The following is a 20867-nucleotide window of genomic DNA, read 5'->3' as shown; positions in this document are numbered from 1 at the left end:
AAAAAATCAAGATTTCGTTTGCTATTTTCTCTTGATTTCATCATAATACGAGCTTTACGTATTTATCTTTAATCTGCGTGAAAACAGTAGTAATTTGTATTCTTTCATGCCCAGTAGTTTTGATTAAAATACATTCTCTCCAGTTTTATTTACAGTCAAGTTTCATCCATGTTGCCAATGCACGATAATTTATAGTCATTAGCAGCTTGAACATTGTTTTCTCAGCTTCAGCTACAACTTACAGCTTTAAGTTACTGTAGCAGTATTCCAAAGCAAATAAGGGTATAGTGTAAAAAATATATCAGTCCTATTGTACAGTACTTAACGTCATTTGTAACGTAACTACGGTAATTTTGTATTACCGTACGATGGTTGAAATACAAGCAAAACAGTTGTTATCCGATACGATTATTAGCAAAACAACAGTTTCCCGTTCGGTTGTTTATGGCTGTATGCATTTTTGCAAGAATATAACGTTACTAACAATACTTTTATTGTTCTCTATTACTTTTTTAACTAGCAGATGGAATAAAGAGATGGAGGAAAAGAAGTTTTTCTATTGTAAGTTGGTCTCTCTTGCTGCCTGATTGTACCTGCTGCCTGCGCAAATTCTAAAAATATTTCCTAAATATTTTCGTACCGGTATTAATTGCTAACCCCATCGTAATCGTAAACTCGAAATATCGTACGTCGAATTATTGTAACTCAAGCACTACCTGTATTTGATAATTGTCTTTTCTTTATTATCCAACTTGTACTGATTTATGGGATATTTTAATTCTAAGATGATGTGCTTAGCTACTGGGTTTCGTGTATTCTAGCCTAACAAATGGCTAATCCAGCACCCTCCAGGTCCCAGTGATGCCGGATTAGTGATGGTCAACCTGTATATATATATATATATATATATATATATATATATATATATATATATATATATATATATATATATATATATATATATATATATATATATATACAGGTAGTCGTCGACTTTGACCTATCGACTTTACGACCAACCGACTTTACTGACGGCTACAACAATATAATAATATATAATAATTTTAATTTTATATTTTGCTAAAAAATACGCCGGCCATGATGATACTTTTCCCGCTACCGCAGCGCTCATATCCGAGAGATGCTCAGCTTTCGGAAGCGTTCAGTGTGTTTGTGTCGTTCGAAAATGGTAAAAGATTCATATTTTTGTAATGTATTTTGTATTTCTATTTTTTGCAAATAATTCAAATATAATAACAAATTACCGTATTTGATGGCTTATAAGACGATGTCTGCATAGGACGCACCCCAATTTCAGCAGGACATTGAGGGAAAAAAATAAGGTTTCTAGCCTATGCTCATATGATTTTGGTAAGTAAAAACTGTAGTATTTAGGTTATCATATGCATATTGTTTCTTACCAACAAAATCAACAAAACATTAATAAAGAAGTTATTTACCATATTTATATTTATCAAAATATGCATTATACAATCAGCCATTTACTATGATCGAATGTTTCGTCTGCTGCTGAAAGCTACCTCATAGGTTTACCAATAGATTGCAACACATTCATTCGTAAACATTGTTTCTTACCGCAGAATCAACAAAAACATTAATAAAGATGTTACCTACGGTAATATATGTTATATATATCCATTATATATTATAAAAGTATGCAATCAAGGGTAAAATCCAATAAATAAAAATGTTTCTATGTAACAGCTCTCGAGTCTCGTGAGCAACTGAACAAAGCCATGTTATTATTCTTAAAAAGAAATGCTAGCATGAGTTCACGAAGTATCAACTCAACGAAGCCTTGTTATTATGCCTAAAGAGAATGGTAGCAGGAATTGTCAACCACCAATTGATTGAAGCCATGTTGTTATGCGTAAAGAGAATGTTAGCAGGAATTGCCAACTACCAACTGAACGAAGCCTTGTTATCCGTAAAGCTCTCGAGATAATCACCAATAGGTGGCAGCACACGCGTACTGTAAGTCTGTAAATGTGGAATGCGGCGATCCGCTGTAGACGATATAATATTAACACATTTTAATGAAAATATCTATAACAACAACGTAGATATTGATTATAATACTAGCAGTAGTAATTGCGGTGATGGTAAGTGTGATAATGATAATTATAATAAACTTTGTTTTTTAATAGGTTATTAGGATAACACCGAATGTTAGGCTAGGCTACAACATCTACATGACGTTTCATGTATAATTTCGGCCAAAATTCTTAAATTTTGAGCCTACATTATGTACACAGGATGCAGGGGGATTTTTTTGGCCAATTTTTTTTGTTAAAAAAATTTGTCTTATACGCCGTCAAATACGGTATTTAATTCAAACCTATAAATAAGAAAATGTAAACAGACCAGACAGATGGTTTGAATGCCTACAATAAAAATGTTAAATACAGTAATAAAAGTAAGTATTAATCAAGGAGTTCAAGCATGATAAGATTTCATATGCTAAACGTAATAATAGGTACTATACATGCACATTTTTGGGATAATATAAAATGTATATGTAGGCTAGTCATACTTAGGATATAATATATGATGGATAATATACGGTAGGTACAGAATACATGTACATATGTGGTTGGTCGACTTACGACGAGATCGACATACGACCGCTCTGTCAGAACCTAATGCCGTCATTTGTAAAATCGATGACTACCTGTATATATATATATATATATATATATATATATATATATATATATATATATATATATATATATATATATATATATATATATATATATATATTATACATCTATACCCTGTTCCATTATCATCATATATATAAAAAACTATTATTCCAACACTTTTTAATTGTTTAACCAATGTAAACAACTCAGTTCAGCACTCCTCTCTCTGTCTCTCTCTCTACGCCAAAGAATGCTCGTAGAATGTGAGATAGATAGATATATCGATAGACAGAAAGGGAGCTATTGGCTGGAAGGGTTGAAAGTAGCCAATCACACAGCAGGGTACCTGCTTTGCTTAGTTGCTGATTGGCTTGTAGCTCCGATACTTTATGAGGGAGTTTTCTCCCTTTTTTTATGATTGATTTTATTGTTTACTGATACACTATATTCTTATAACCTAGTTTTGTGAATTAACCTTTATTTACCTTTGTGTACATACTGTCACTTGTGTATTAAATATTTTAATGCTCTTATGTATTTTTGTTCTCTCTCGCTCTCTCTCTCTTAGGGGTAACAATTAGTTTTCACACAGCTGTTAGCCATACAGTAAAACCTGCGAATACTTAGGACCCTTCTAAAAACAATTAGAATTGCCTATTTTGATAGTTCAAACACAAAAAAAACTAAAAATGCTTATACAGGTATTATCCTACTTATGATGGAGTAAGGTTCCAAAATAACCCATTGTTTGTTGGAAAAAACTTATCTTGAATATAGCCTGCCTTACACTAGGGTATTTGGTATCATGCATACATAATAGCCTACCCTACACTATAAAGTATACTATATACTTAGGCCTACATGGTATAGTAATTATTAACATCAGCTAATTATGGAGGTTAACCCTTAGTGGATGGATTGAGCTTCAGTGTGAAGTAAAACAGGTTTGGGGAGGTGGACGGACTGAGCTTCAGTGTGAAGCAGAATTACGCACCACTGTTATGGTAATAATGATTCGAAACAAAGGTGTCAATACTTCTATATGCTATAAATTCACTAATGGCAACTTTTATACAGACATGAGAGTTAGGCCAGTATCAGTAATACTTGTGACTTCAAGGGGGAAGGTACTGCATCTCTCTCTCTCACAAGTCTTTGTGTAAATTTGCTTGTAAATATACGAGGGGGTTGCTGTTGTTTTTTGTTTTTGTCTTTTACGATAGTATGTCAGTTGTACATGTAATTTTACAAAGAAAATTGCAAAGAAATATTAGAAAAAGCATGTAAAAGTAAAAAAAAAGTTACTGAATTTTCCTTCTCGTAAACTTACGTGAATATTTTACAATAAATATGCAAAAATTTTGTTACTGCTTTTATTTCTTATCTGTTTTGATATTGTGTGGGCAGTAATAATAATTTTACAAAATTCAAAAAACTTATTAGAAAAAACATATATAAGTTGATAAAATTTACGATTGTCTTGTAAATGAGGCCCCACAAGGGGTTGTAAATAGTCATTTCCAACTTCTCGCATAAGGTGGGGAAAATTTTTTTTAGAATTTTTTTATTTATACAGTGTGAATGTACGTGTCATTCTCTTTCCATTGATGTGATTTTTTTTTTATTTTGCCGACCTCAAAGTTTCCCCGGTCTGGGGTGCTGCACATTGATAACTTATGCCGTTCCTTAAGGGTTAATGCAGAGTGACTTATGATAATTCAATAAAAGGAGAAATTGAATAACAAACACTAGTTAGCTTAGCCTACACTATGGTATAACGTATACATATGCTGATGCATAGTCTATATTATACTGTAATCTATATTCACATACTGCACTATACAAACATCAACATAATGAATATGCATCTTTTCCATGGATCTTTGAAAACATTATGCCATGGATCTTTTAAAATATTATGCCTTAATTCACTGCATCCAATAATATTGCATATATTCTTATATTGCTTTTGTATTATAAATTGCGGTCATAGCGATCAATGTTTTGGTCTGGAAATCGATTATGTGATAAGTTTATTTCACCGTATTTAACTCAGTTCAGAGCTTTTCTTGCTTCTAGTTAGTGTAAATGAATCTCTAGATACTTTATTTATAAGGGCAAAATTAATTTTCGTTGTACGAAGTGTTTCTAACTTCAACTTAAAATATGTCTCATTGTGAAATTAACTTAGCTATTTTTTCGTTAATAGAAGACGTTGGCTGTTTGGGGGCACTTGTTTTGTGTGAAAAATCAGGATTCCGTTTGCTATTTTCACTTGATTTCATCATGATACGAGCTTTACGTATTTATCGTTTATCGGCGTAAAAATAGCAGTAATGTGTTCTTTCATGCCCAGTAGTTTTGATTAAAATAATTTCTCTCCAATTTTAATTATGGTCGAGTTTCAGCCACGTTGCCAATGCATGATAATTTATGGTAATTAGCAGCTTGAACATTGTTTTCTCAGCTTCAGCTAAAACTTGCAGCTTAAATTCAACAGTATATTTCCTTGCCGATCTTTTATCCATACTAAATAAGGGTATAATGTAAAAATATATCAGTCCTATTCTACTTAACGTCATTTGCACTATAACTACAGTAATTGTGTACTACCGTACGATGGTTGAAATACAAGCAAAACAGCTGTTGTTATCTGATTCGGTGATAAGCAAAATGACAGTTTCTCGGTTGGTTGTTTATGGCTGTACACATTTATGCAAGAGTAAAACGTTACTAACAATACTTTTATCATTCTCTTTTACTTTTTTAACTAGAAGATGGGATAAAGTGATGGAGGAAAAGAAGTTGGTCTACTGTAATTTGGTCTCTCTCGCTGCCTGATTGTACGCTGCTGCCTGCGCGAAATTTTAAAATATTTTATAGATATTGTTGTACAGGTATTAATTGCTTACCCCATTGCAAAATCGAATTATCATAAGGTGAATCATCGTAACTCGACCATTACCTAAGTATTTTGATAGTTTTATCACAAAAAGTGCCTTTAGTCATGAAAATACAGTAATTAGTGAATATTTCTAAGTGAAAAATACCGTGAATGGGCGAATGTTCAGCGAATAATGTGTACATATGTTCCATAGAAAAATCCGCGAATAGGCGAGTCCGTGAATCGTAAGACTGCGAATACTGGGGGGTTTACCATATATTTTCAAGGGTAATGTTTAAGATGACTCTGAAATATTAAAAGTGTTTTAGGATAATAGTTTAAAGGTATATTTGGTGTAGGATGATAGTTTAAGGTATAGATTTGGTGTTGAACTTATAAAATACGCAGTTATAAATATTTTATAGAGGGGGGGGTCTTTGGTGTTTTAATTACAGGTTGTCCATCACTAATCCGGCATCAATGAGACCTGGAGGGTGCCAGATTAGCCACTTATCAGGCTAGAATACACGAAACCCAGTAACTAAGCACCTCATCTTAGAATTAAAATATCCCATAAATCAGTACAAGTTGGTTAACCCTTAAACGCCTACCGGACATATCATACATCGACTAAAATTGTCTGTTGGGTGCCAAGTGGACGTACCATACGTCGACTACAAAAAATTTCAACCTTCGGTCAACTTTGACTCGACCGAAATGGTCGAAAAACGCAATTGTAAGCTAAAACTCTTACATTCTAGTAATATTCAATCATTTACCTTCATTTTGCAACAAATTGGAAGTCTCTAGCACAATATTTTGATTTATGGTGAATTTTTGAAAAACTTTTTCCTTACGTCCGCGCTATAACTCTGCTGAAAATTTCAGAAATTCTTTCGTCATTTTGTCGTAATTTTTGTACTGTTTTATATTAGCCATTACGTAAAGTTTTATATATGAAAATGTGCACAATTTCATGTACAATACAACAAAATAGAACCCATGGTTGTAACTTTTACCAGTTTGGAAATATTTTCATATAAATCTTGATAACTGCCAAAATTTCAACCTTCGGTCAACTTTGACTCGACCGAAATGGTAAAAAAACACAATTGTAAGCTAAAACTCTTACATTCTAGTAATATTCAATCATTTACCTTCATTTTGCAACAAATTGGAAGTCTCTAGCACAATATTTCGATTTATGATGAATTTTTGAAAAAAACTTTTTCCTGACGTCCGCACCAGAAATTCTTTCGTCACGTTGTCGTAATGTTTGCACCATTTTATATTGGTCGTTACATAAACTTTTATATATGGAACTGTGCACAATTTCATGTAGAATACAACAGAAAATAACTCATTGTTGTAGCTTTTATCAGTTTTGAAATATTTTCATATAAATCACGATAACTGCCAAAATTTCAACCCTCAGTCAACTTTAACTCGACCAAAATGGTATAAAAATGCAATTATAAGCTAAAAATCTTACATTCTAGTAATATTCAATCATGTACCTTCATTTTGCAACAAACTGGAAGTCTATAGCACAATATTTCGATTTATGGTGAATTTCTGAAAAAAAACTTTTCCTTACGTCTCATGCGCGTAACTCGGCCGAACATCTCGGAAATTCTTTACACGTTGTCGTAATGTTTGCATCATTTTACATTAGTCGTTATATAAACTTTTATATATGAAAATGTGCGCAATTTCATGTAGAATACAACAGAAAATAATTCATGGTTGTAGCTTTTATCACATTTGAAATATTTTCACATAAATCACGATAACTGCCAAAATTTCAACCTTTGGTCAACTTTAACTCGACCGAAATGGTCGAAAAACGCAATTGTAAGCTAAAACTCTTACATTCTAGTAATATTCAATCATTTACCTTTATTTTGCAATAAATTTGAAGTCTCTAGCACAATATTTCGATTTATGGTGAATTTTTGAAAAAAAAAAAAACATTTTCCTTACGTCCGCGCTGTAACTTGGCCGAACATCTCAGAAATTCTTTCGTCACGTTGTCGTAATGTTTGCACCGTTTTATATTAGTCGTTACATAAACTTTTATGTATGGAAATGTGTGCAATTTCATGTAGAATACAACAGAAAATAACTCATGGTTGTAGCTTTTATCAGTTTTGAAATATTTTCATATAAATTACGATAAATAGAAAAAATTCGACTTTTGGTCAACTTTAACTCGACCGAAATGGTCGACAACTGCAACTGTAAGCTAAAACACTTACAGTCTAGTAATATTCAATCAATTACCTTCATTTTTCAACAAACGGGAAGTCTCTAGCACAATATTTCGATTTATGGTGAATTTTTGAGAAAAACATTTTTTTACGTCCGCGTGTTACGGATTCATGCATCATATTGTGATAATATTTTCTCTGTGTTGCTTTGATTATTTTACAATTTGTTACATACCAAAATCATCGCAATTTAGTGTACAATACAAAGAAAAAAAAATAATCCGTTATTTTTAACCGTTTTGCTCACAGCGCGATTTGTATAAAATTATATATGAAAATTTTTTTTGCGCTGTCATATATTTCAATATTTACATATGATAATGATATTTTTTTCATTTCTGATGGTTGCATACTAAATTTCAGGCAATGACAAAAAAAGGAGCCAAAAATGAACTCTTAATCTTAAAAACTAAGCGTGCTGTGATTTTTTTAAAAAAACTTTTTTTCCGCTTCGGCGCTAACTCCTGAACGCCGCCGGCACACGGGAGACATTTTTGTAAATAGAAGCTCGGCGTTTAAGGGTTAATAAAGAAAAGACAATTACCAAATACAGGCAGTGCTCAAGTTACGATAATTCGACTGATGATATTTCGAGTTTACGATGAGGTTAGCAATTAATACCGATACGAAAATATTTAGGAAATATTTTTAGATTTCGCACAGGCACAGGCAGCAGCATACAATCAGGCAGCGAGAGAGACCAACTTCTTTTCCTCCATCTCTTTATTCCATCTGCTGGTTAAAAAAGTAAAAGAGAATGATAAAAGTATTGTTAGTAACGTTATACTCTTGCGTAAATGCGTACAGCCATAAACAACCGAACGGGAAACTGTTGTGTTGCTAATAATCGTATCGGATAACAACTGTTTTGCTTGTATCTCAACCATCGTACGGTTAAAAATTTACTGTAGTTATGTTACAAATGATGTTAAGTACTGTACAATAGGACCGATATATTTTTTACACTATACCCTTACTCGCTTTGGAGAAAAGATCAGCAAGGAAATATACTGCTACAGTTACTTTAAAGCTGTAAGTTGTAGCTGAAGCTGAGAAAACAATGTTCAAGCTGCTAATGACCATAAATTATTGTGCATCGTCAACATGGGTGAAACTCGACCGTAAATAAAATTGGAGAGAATGTATTTTAATCAAAACTACTGGGCATGAAAGAATACAAATTACTGCTGTTTTCACGCCGATAAAAGATAAATGCATAAAGCTCGTATTATGATGAAATCAAGAGAAAATAGCAAACGGAATCTTGATTTTTTTTTTACAAAAAACAAACATGTCCCTAAAATGGCCACCCGCGATTCCAGCGAACGTCATATTAAAAAAAAAAATTAGCTAAGTTAATTTCACAACGAGACGAATTTAAGTTATATTTCGACTTAGAAACACTTCGTATAACGAAAAATATCCTTGTCCCAAATAAATAAAGTATCTATATTCATTTACGCTAACTAGAAGCAAGAAAAGCACTCTGAACTGAGTTAAATGCGGCAAAATAAACACTGCGTGATTGATTCCCAAAACAAAACATTGATTGCAATTTACTGTATAATACAAAAGCAATATGAGAATATATGCAATTGGATACAATGTAGTAAAGCACAACTTTTTAAACGATCCATGAAAAAGATGCACATACCTTACGCTGATGTTTGTATAATATTGTTAATATGTGAATAGAGTTCGGTATAATGCAGGTTAGGCTACCAGTTTGTTGATGCAGCACACTGCGCCACCTAATCGAAGCGGCTGGCAAGCAAGTTAGCGCAGCGACCCGAAATTTGAAAATTAGTGCGGAAACATTAGAAATTACTCTAGCCGAAATTATGCCGGATTACTGATTGTTCCGGACTACTGATTGCCGGATTAGTGATGGACAACCTGTATTAAAATAGGCAGTTATAAGCGTTTTTAGAGGGGGATGTCAAGTATTAGTGGATTTTAGCTATTCATGGGTGGTTATAGTCCCTACAGTATACCCTGCAAATACTGGAGGTTGACTGTACAACAAACATACCTCTGTGCTCCCCAAAAAATCAACACTGGGATTAAAAAGTAAAGAGCCTCCAAGAATTCTCTTTCTTTTCATTCAGGAAAAGACTTGGCCCGCTACTAGTAGAGGATTAAGGGCTTTACAGTTTTCTAATGCAATTTCTACATATTTAAAATAATAATGAGTGGCAAAAACTGAACTTCATTTCCACTGTGCCGCATTAATCAGGTCCTCAAGAAACAAATTCTTCAAAAACTAAATGATGTAGCAACTTCTCTTATGCCATAAGTATTGTGAGTACCTACCTTCAATAAAGGTTAGAGATCTGGATCCAGCTTTCCCTGTGCTAGTCTTATTAAAAGCTTAAAAAAAAAAAGACATAACATTTTTGGACAAAGGAGTACCAGGCTCTCTACATAAGATAAATGGTCAATTTTATCCCTTACAGGTTTTAACTAATCTAAATAAATTTTAATTGTCCTAAGAGGACAGAGTATAGACTCTTCCTCATTCCCCATTAGCAACGTTTAATCAGAAATCCTTACTGTTCCTGGTTTCAGCTTTGCTTTAACATCATTCTTGCCCTGAATAAAGGCACAAACAACAAAATAGCATCTCCTTCATAAAAGCCTACCTTATTAGAGAATGCTTGCAACTCACTCACTCTTTTCACTGTTGCTAAAGCTATCAAAAAGTGTGTCTTCATAGTCAGAAACTTAAAAAAAGCTGATTCCACAGGCTCAAAAGGATTTGCAGAAAATAAAATGTCAAAACTATGTCATAAGGTCCACAACAGAGACCGATACTGAGCTCTGGGAACTTCAATCTCAAATTACCTCATCACTTCCTTAAGGCCTGGCTCGCTAGATATCCAACTGCACATGGTGCAAAACTGAGAAAAGCATGGACCTATACTATCGAACTGCAGCAACTGAAAGATTCTTCCTGTATCTAAGAAAGCGGAGGAACTTTAAGACGTCTAAGAGGTACGGGTGCTGTGAGTCACCTCTAGAACAACACAAGGAGCACTATACAAACTACTACTACTAATACAAGGCCAATGTTGTATCTCATCTTGATTTATGGATAGATTTCTGCAATACCTTAGAAAACCCCCTTGCCCCAAGGAGATGGTAGAGTCTCTCCAAGTGGTTAAATGTAGTTTGCAAAGACTTTGGTGGAATTGCATGGAATTCGGTTGTCTGACTAAATCCTTCTTCAACAGAAGAATTCGAGGGAGATCTACCAAAAGATCTAGAATATCTGGAAACCATTCTCTCTGAGGCCACAAAGGAGCTACAAGAGTCATTCTGCAATTATTTGCTTCCCAAAAGTTGTTCAGCATTCTCCTTATTACTGTGAAAGGGGAAAAGTTAAGCATCTAGGTTGGACCAATCCTGAACAATTGTGTCCACTGTCCATGATTCACGGTCCTGGCATGGAGTACAACAACACTGGTAAGTTTCTTGTTCATTGGCATCACGAATAAGTCCACATTTGGCATTCCCCACAGACTCCACAGAGACTAGAAGACTTGCAAATGTAACTACTGCTCTGTGGGCAGAGTGGTAGTTCTACCTGCTCAACTGATCCTCCAGAATATTGTCCTTCTCCAGAATGAACTGTGGAACCAAAACAACATTTCTGGCTTTGGCTCATATAGGCAATTCTTCACTATAAGAAACACTGCCACCAGCCTCATCCCGCCCTAGTTCCTGACACATGCCAAGGAGGTGGCATTGTCTGAAAATACCACTATAGTCTTGTCTCTAGCCATGTAACGACATCTGCATGGGTCTGAGAGGGTGAACCCATTCACTCAAACGTGCACGGGGGAGGCTGTCCAGGGGAAAGCAGATGCATCAACACGTACGTGCACAAGGCTGTCTTGGGGAGAGCACTCGAGCGCACACAGGCGTAATTGTGGGCTATCCCAATGACATGCTACAGTCTTCTTCAAGGGCGTGGCCTCTACAAGTGAAGAAGACTGGACAGGGGACCTCCTCGTTGCTGGCACTGTCTGAAAATACCACTATAGTCTTGTCTCTGGCCAGCTGTTCGTGCTGACGCACACTTCCATACAGCTATCAGTTCCAGGTTGTTTATGTGCCACTCAATCTCTTGTGGTAACCATCTCCCAGGCATCTCTAAATCTAGGCCAACCTTACACGCTCCCCAACTTGTCATTGAAGCACCTGCAAAAAGGTGAGGTCTGGGTTCACTACTTCAGGGGATGAACCTGTCAGCAGTCTATGACGTTCCTTCCACCATGCTAATGTCTCTCAAAGACTTAATGGTACTGAGACTAAATGAGAGCCTGGCAGAGACTTCTTGTCCCAACTTTCTTTCAAATAAAACTGAATTGGCCTCATTCTGAGCCTCACTAATCTGAAAAATTTTTCTAGAGATGCCATGTGTCCCAACACAGAAAATCACTTTCTCTGGGAAATAAGAAGTTGTCTACTCATTTCTCTGATGGAAAGGTCTGAAAACTGTGACTTTCCACATCCCAAGCTACAGAATGTATCAAGCTGGAATCATGGCAGATTTCTGAAAACTGATCATGATACTCAGTGACTGAGCCAAACAAAGTAACCCTTGGCCCACAGAATTCCATTGCAAGAGTTGCAAACAATAACCAGTCATCTAAGTAGAGAAAAATTCTTGCTCCTAAAAGGCGACACCATCCCCCTACTGGCGCCAAAATCCTCATGAATATCTGAAGCACTGTACACAGGCTGAAACTTAACTGAAATACCTTCCCTGCACAAACAAAACAAAAGAACTTATAGGACTGAGGATTTATTGGAATGTGGAAATATGGATCCTGCATGACCATCAATATCATGCAGTTGCTCTTCTGAATTGCCGGCAGCACCGTGGTGGATGATTCCATGGAGAAAGGGGGCAGACAAATAAATCTGCAGTCTTGACACATCTACAACTGGGTGCCAACCTTCAGATGCCTTTGGCACCAGATAAAGTTGGTTGTAAAACCCTGGGGAGTTTCCCAACACTTGCTCTAATACACTGTTCTCTAACAATGATACCACCTCTTTTTGAAGTACTACCAGATACTTATCATGCTGATGAAGACATGATCGAAAAGCTATAGGAGATGATGTCAGAGGAGGAGTAGAGAAAAAGAATTACAGAGCCCTCCTTCAGTATCTCCACCACCCAATGTTCTGCTCCAAAGCCTCTCCAAACATGCCTACAGGCCTGCAGTCATACTCCTACTGGAATCTGAGGGCTGAAAACTTCATTTCTTCCTAATAATCATAGCAGCTTTACTTTTAATGAAACCTGGTGTGGAACTAAGAAAAGTCTATGCAGCAGAAGACCAGTCCTGAGACATGGAGGAACGAATCTTGATGGGAGGGCCTCAAAGAAGGGAAGGAGCAGGCCTTTTCATGCCACTTAAGAGACTGTCTGATAAAATCTCTATCCTCCTGTACAGAAATATCCTCCTTTATCGCCTTTAAAAAGTCAGGTTAAGAAGGGGATCCAAAGGGGAACCAAAACCGCTGCCATCTTCTGAGTAGGAGACCTTAGATGAAAGATAGGAGCACAATTGTTCTCTTCTTCAAAACTGAGTTAGTGAAAACATGAGAACATTCACCTGCTGCACCTGAGACAGCCTTGTCTAAGCAAGTCAAAAACTGCAATGACTCCTCCCATGCTTTGATAGCTGCTGGCACCACAAATTCCTTTACTTGATGATGTACTGAGCTAAGGTTAAGCAACAGATAAGACTTCAATAATTCTAAACAAAGACTAGGACTAAATTTCTGAATTTGTCCAAAGCACCACTCCAATCTCAGGAGCCCATCTCTTCGGAGGAATGAGACAAGCATAGAAGTCAAAATCATCAACTGAAGATGGTTTACGTGCTGGTAATGCACCTGTATTGTAAGAGGTGGCTCTCTGCAATTTCAAAAAACCATGAAGATGAGAGCTGGCAGACTCAAAGGAAGCTTTGCATGCTAGAGTACAAGAAATCTCATTAAAACATGCTCTTTTTGGGTTTCTTCAAAGACTTAATGGATGCTGAAATACTAGAAGATAACAGACTTAGTCTCTACAGAATCTCTTTCCTTTATTAAATGAGGATAAAGTGAAGCACAAAGCTCCACCAAAGGCCAAAAAACTGAAGGAGATTCTTTCAATTCAAATTCGCTCTGCCACAAGAAGATGAGTCAGGGCAACAGCAACTGATTCCTTGCAACGAATCTCTGACAATGGAAAGGGAGACTGAAGGAAAAGCAATCTCCAGCTGCTCACCTGAGTCAGCACAAGTCAGCTGAGCAAAAGAAGACAAGGCTCCAGCAGGTGCCAAAGGACATGGGAAAGATTGGGGGGAAGACGGGAAAGGAGCAATAGTGACACTGGACTCCTCACCCAAATGAGACTCAATCGACTTACAGAGCATTCCCACATGACACATCCTAAGAAAGCAAAGCAGCTAGAATAGCACCTAGCTTAGAAGCAACAGAAGATTCTGTAACCATGATAGGATTGGAAAGAAAAACATTAATGGAGGCAGAAATAACAGACTCTCTGATAGCTGAAGAAACAGCATGTAAAGAATGAACAAGTACATTTTGAGGAAAGAGATGAATACTAGACAGGGATTTAGGATAAGAAGTAGAAGTAGAAGAGACTGGTTTCATAAGTAATAACATCAGAATTAGATCAACTCACTACAGACATATTGTTAATAACACTGTCCTATCAGTGCTACCAACCTCATTACTAGATGCTGATGAAGTCAAAATAAGGGGTAATGATTTACATTTACCAAAACAATCTTTCGGCGAATGCATTAAACAAGACTCAGGGCGTGAAAAATGAGAGGGTGTTGGTGGAGGACAGAACCACATCATCCCGAGAGCCGACCAGATTCCCTACCAGTGGACTCTTCTAACGGCTGCAGGGCAGTCATAGGCTCAGGCTACAGATGAGCAAGGGTAACAACGCTGTGGGTACCGACACACCTCTTACAAGGGAACAAGAAAATGACTGCACACTATGGGGGGACCCAGTATGTTCCCTAACAAATTCAGTCGAACCTATTATTGACTCTAAAATATGGTTTACATCCTGTTCTAACTTCTTAATAGACACTAGCCTACTTACAAACTTTCAGATATAAACAAACTGGATTGTAAATTACACTTTTGTTCGGAGCATGCCCCTTTCCCACCAGTAAGTTCAAATTTTGCTCTGGGTGCCTATTCAGCTAGTAAGAATTTTTGCAAAGAACAGATGAGCATGAGGAAGAAGAACCTGTTCCTCTAATCCCTTCCCTGATTATCCTAAGCATTTTTGTGATTAACTACCATGTATTCTTCTTACAATCACGTGAATACTCATTCATACTCGTAAAATATTCCTACTTATTTTTATCTTCCCGATTTGACTCAGTCTGTGAGGAATTCCCATTTTCTATACTGTATTTCCCTTTTTCTATATTTACTATCCATTTTTGTCAATAGATGGCACTGTGCATTGTTTACTTTGTGAACTTCCAATGCCAGATGCTGCTCCTGTGAAATTCTCTCCCAGTTCATAACTTTCAAAGCATGGAAAATAAACAAATTTTGAATGTTGCTTGAATCTACATTTCATTTTCTTCTTTTTACCTTTCTAGGATCCAGAGTAATTCCTTATAATACTGCATGATTTTAAAAAATACATATTAAACAGAAAATGGAAATTCATCGCAGACTGAGTTAAATAGGGAAGATAGAAATGTCAGAATATTTTACAAGTAAGAACGAATCTTTTCTTGATTGTAAGAAGAATACATGGTTAGTTAATCACAAGAATACTCAGGATAATCAGTGAAGGGGTTAAAGGAACAGGTTCTTCTTCATGTTCTGTTCTTTGCAAAAATTCTTACCAGCAGAATAAGTGCCCAAAGCAAAATTTGAATGTAAACATCAACAAAAATTATACTACATATTGAAAATCAGCTTACGAACAAATCACGATATGAACGGCCATTCAGAACATAACTCGTTCATAAATAGGGTAGTGTCTGTACTACTCTTTTCCCAAACCAAAAGAGGAGTGGAAGGCAGAGCTCAAGAGGAAGTCTTGGTACTAGCTAAAGAATGAGCAGAGGAAAAAGACAAAGACTGAGTAATGGTAACAACAGATAAGGGATCTGGGAAAGGGGGAGAAATGATAGGTTTATGACCTGACCTAACTGCTTTTGCAATCTATCTGTTCCTCTTCTCTTCCTATATCTAACTTGAGCATAAAGTCCTTAGACCAATCCCTATATTCCTCACATCTATTTTCTACATTACACTATATCCCTGCAACTGGCACAAATGGTCTCTATCTTCCTCAAAATTCATTATCTTACTAACACAGTAATAATTCCTACAGAACCTGACATTCTTGGCCTTGCTTCCAGTGGAAGACATCCCAAGAAAAATATTATATGTACAGTATCATGAAAGCAGCAAATAGCCAAAACCATGAAATACCAATGAGTGCCTATACACACAATGGCATCAAGGAGAATTCTGACAAGAGCTTAAACATTTGAAACACACCTGGTGGTGAACAAGTGAACTAGATAGTCATAAGTGGTCAGCCATTTGAGCGGCTTCTTTTGTTTGAATGCCGACTCACCTATCGCTCAAAGATATAAGCCATCTTTAACAGCAAGTAAGATTCATCCCAAATAATGATGTTTCTATTTCAAATCAATTCCTACTCTGGTCACCTTTCCTAATTCTTCTCTGGAAAAGTGCCACTGTTGGTACACTGATAGAAAATAACTGACTCAAAGCAGGACGGTTCCTTATCCTTCCTACAGCAGCTACCTGGATGAATGCAATTCATCCCTCTTGCACATATTATGACAATAATGGCATGGGTAGGCCAAACCTGTAACATCATTACTTTTTCAATCTTCATGGTCTCAACATTGTTTTCCATTCCAAGAGTTTTTTCTTTGTAGAGTGTTATTAATGCAATGTAACAACTGTCAACTGAAGAAAGTGAAGTGCATAGTTTTATGCTTCCTAAGCAAAAGTATTTCCTAATAATATGCCCTGTTTCATGTTACATTAATATTCCTACATCTTGCCAAGTTTCATTCATACCATTCACTGTTTTTATGAACCCCTAGTTGAGCAAACTGCACCCTTCCTTACACAGGCACTTTAAAACCTGCGTTTTGGGTTTGATGTATATTTACCTTCTCTTCAGTTGTATTAAACTATCTGCATTGCACAAAGAGTACCTTTGGTTTAAGTATACTACTGTAATAAAATATTTGTGTCACCCACTATAAATGTTCCTCCCACTTCTCCTAACGCTCCCAATACTCCCTTATCTACCAAATGGCAATGATACCACTGACCTGGTTCAACCTTCAGAGCTGGATGTTCCTCATAAAGGTTTTTTTGGAGTAGAACTCTTGGCAATGTTGTTTCCCAGATTCCAGCTTACTCAACAGGCTTGTTCTGTGTCCTCAAAGAGATCATGACAGAAGGGGAGGAATGTATCAATGAGGTGACATTGATAGACTTTAGAGAATGACATTTTGAACTCACCAATGCTTCTCTCCAGGCCCTGTGGTGCCATTCCAAAAAATCATAGTGTGCAACGTCTTCAAAATCTGCTTCCACATGACTGTTTTAATGGCAAAGGGGTAGAAGGCTGGGGCCACACAGAGAGGTGCCAAAATCTCCAGGATGGCCAAAGTACCATAATTTCTGTTGAAGCCAGAAAATGTGGCCTTGATTGTTTTGGTGACCACACCAACGAGGATGACCATCTCCTTTGATGGTTTCTGTATTCCAATGGAAATAGGAACCAGGTGCAATTCTAGAAGGCAGCAGCTCTGTCCTAAATTTCTACATTTTCCACTTTGATCATTGTCTTTTGTCCTTGATAAACCATTTACCATTCAGCAAGAAGAAATACATCAAGACAACTTGCTAAGGGTTGTTGATATCAAAGTCAGGAGTTGGGTGTAGGTGTCTCTGATTCACCAGCCAGGGAGGTCATTATCTAAGTTGGTCTGAGGGCTAACACTGGTCAGAACCAAGGGAGCAGGAAGCACATCACTCTGAGAATCAAGGTCCAATCTAAATGAGCATCTAGGAACTCTACAATTAGCCTTGGGCTTTTTAGATAACCTGCTCCAAGTACCTCACTGCATGAATACCTATGCCCATGTGGGTGGCCTTTGAAGACATTTCAATCTCTTTCCTAAGGGTTGAAAATATCAGGTTACCCTGAATTCCTGATGGGAATCTTCAGTAATGTCCTGAGTATGGTGGCATTTTGTATCAGGGCTTCCTTGATACCATGCAAGATCTCCATGCAGATCTTTTTCTTAAACTTTGTCCAGGCATCATTTGGGATCTCATTATGAGGAACTTCCAGTTGTGAGGGTTCAACCAAGGCAGCTGTACCATTGCCAGTTGGCAGACGGAGTCTCAGGTGAAGGAATAAAAGCCCTAGAAGTGAAAGGGACACAGACGTGGGTGACATGTATAACTAAACTACTTTCAGGTATCTAAACTCTCCTGTTATCCACCAACCCTAAAGTCATGAGGAATAAGGATAATGGCCTTTACTGTATTGATATTTGCATTCTGTGCTTTCATACATAATAAAAGCTACTTACTTGGGGTGTTGGTGATGGAGTAAGGGATGAACGTTGTTGCTGATCATTGAGAAATTTCAAAACTGTTACAATGGCATCGCGCTGACTAGGGGTCAATGAAACACAGTTCAATGAACTTACAAGCTGTGATGCTGTTACTTGTCCAGTTGCCACTCCTAAGAAAATGAAACATTGCAAGTTACAATAATTCAAACAAAACTGTAACTAGAAGAGAAGGGATTATTAACAACTATAGTAGTACCTTCATCTTCCAAATCTTCATGAACACTTTTTGCTAAATAAATGGCAAAAATACAACAGAAAAGTCCCATATGTCATACTTAAAAGCACAATTGATAATCCTAATGTAAGCTTTTAAAAAAACACCTGTAAACTGTATATACATATATGGATCTTGGTTGAAATATGTTTAGATAGAGGTTAAAGTTGGAAAGGTTGTAGTGAAATATTTCTCTACATGTAATTAAAATAAATTATCACGACATATATATAAATTTCAAGATAGGTCATAGTGATTTATGGGATCTTTTATGGGATGAGCAAATATGGGATGAGCAAAAGCTACATAGAAATTATGATTTATGGGATGAGCAAAAGCTACATACGAAATTACAACTGATTTATGGGATGAGCAAATGCTACATATTAAAGCAAAAGCTACATATGAAATTACAACTGATTTATGGGATGAGCAAAAGTTACATGAAATTACAACTGAAATATGATTTATGGGATGAGCAAATGTAATTATAATGAAATTACAACTGATTTATGGGATGAGCAAATGCTACATATGAAATTACAACTGATTTATGGGATGAGCAAATGACATAAAATTGATTTATGGGATGAGCAAATGCTACATATGAAATTATGATTTATGGGATGAGCAAATGGATTTATGGGATGAGCAAATGCTAGATGATGGGATATATATAAATTACAAGATAGGTCATAGTGATTTATGGGATGAGCAAAAGCTACATACAACTGATTTATGGGATGAGCAAATACAACTGATTTATGGGATGAGCAAATGCTACATATGAAATTACAACTGATTTATGGGATGAGCAAATGCTACATATGAAATTACAACTGATTTATGGGATGAGCAAATGCTACATATGATTTATGGGATGAGCAAATGCTACATATGAAATTACAACTGATTTATGGGATGAGCAAAAGCTACATTACAACTGATTTATGGGATGAGCAAATGCTACATAACTGATTTATGGATGAAAAAGCTACATACAAACTGATTTATGGGATGAGCAAATGCTACATATGAAATTTGATTTATGGGATGAGCAAATGCTACATATGAAATTACAACTTTTACAAAGCTGATTTATGGGATGAGCAAATGCTACATATGAAATTACAACTGATTTATGGGATGAGCAAATGCTACATATGAAATTACAACTGATTTATGGGATGAGCAAATATGAAATTACATGATTTATGGGATGAGCAAATGAAATTACAACTGATTTATGGGATGAGCAAATGCTACATATGAAATTACAACTGATTTATGGGATGAGCAAATGCTACATATGAAATTACAACTGATTTATGGGATGAGCAAAAGCTACATATGAAATTACAACTGATTTATGGGATGAGCAAATGCTACATATGAAATTACAACTGATTTATGGGATGAGCAAATGCTACATACGAAATTACAACTGATTTATGGGATGAGCAAATGCTACATATGAAATTACAACTGATTTATTGGATGAGCAAATGCTACATACGAAATTACAACTGATTTATGGGACAAATGCTGATATGAAATTACAACTGATTTATGGGATGAGCAAATGCTACATATGAAATTACAACTGATTTATGGGATGAGCAAATGCTACATGAAATTACAACTGATTTATATGGATGAGCAAAAGCTACATATGAAATTACAACTGATTTATGGGAAGCAAATGCTGATTTATGGGATGAAAAGCAAATATGAAATTACAACTGATTTATGGGATGATAAAATTTACTGATTTATGGGATGAGCAAAAGCTACATACAAATACAACTGATTTATGGGATGAGCAAATGCTACATATGAATTACAACTGATTTATGGGATGAGCAAATGCTACATATGAAATTACAACTGATTTATGGGATGAGCAAAAGCTACATATGAAATTACAACTGATTTATGGGATGAGCAAAAGCAAATTACAACTATTTATGGGATGAGCAAATGCTACATATGAAATTACAACTGATTTATGGGATGAGCAAATGCTACAAATATGAAATTACAACTGATTTATGGGATGAGCAAATGCTACATATATACAACTGATTTATGGGATGAGCAAATGCTACATATGAAATTACA

At 35.9% G+C, this 20867-nt stretch overlaps 1 protein-coding gene across 4 annotated transcripts in view; it reads right to left on the bottom strand.

The window, feature by feature from the left end:
• Window positions 1-20867, bottom strand: part of LOC136849218 (uncharacterized) — a 760295-nt gene that overhangs the window by 460155 nt on the left and 279273 nt on the right. For all 4 annotated transcript variants that reach the window (XM_067122421.1, XM_067122439.1, XM_067122450.1 and 1 more), the window contains exon 6: window positions 18488-18642. In XM_067122421.1, coding sequence (XP_066978522.1) covers window positions 18488-18642 — 155 coding nt within the window. The remainder of the gene's footprint in view (window positions 1-18487; window positions 18643-20867) is intronic.

The sequence above is a fragment of the Macrobrachium rosenbergii genome, chromosome 2, assembly GCF_040412425.1.
Source record: "Macrobrachium rosenbergii isolate ZJJX-2024 chromosome 2, ASM4041242v1, whole genome shotgun sequence".
Classification (NCBI taxonomy): domain Eukaryota; kingdom Metazoa; phylum Arthropoda; class Malacostraca; order Decapoda; family Palaemonidae; genus Macrobrachium; species Macrobrachium rosenbergii.
This window is presented reverse-complemented; position numbering and strand designations above follow the sequence as displayed.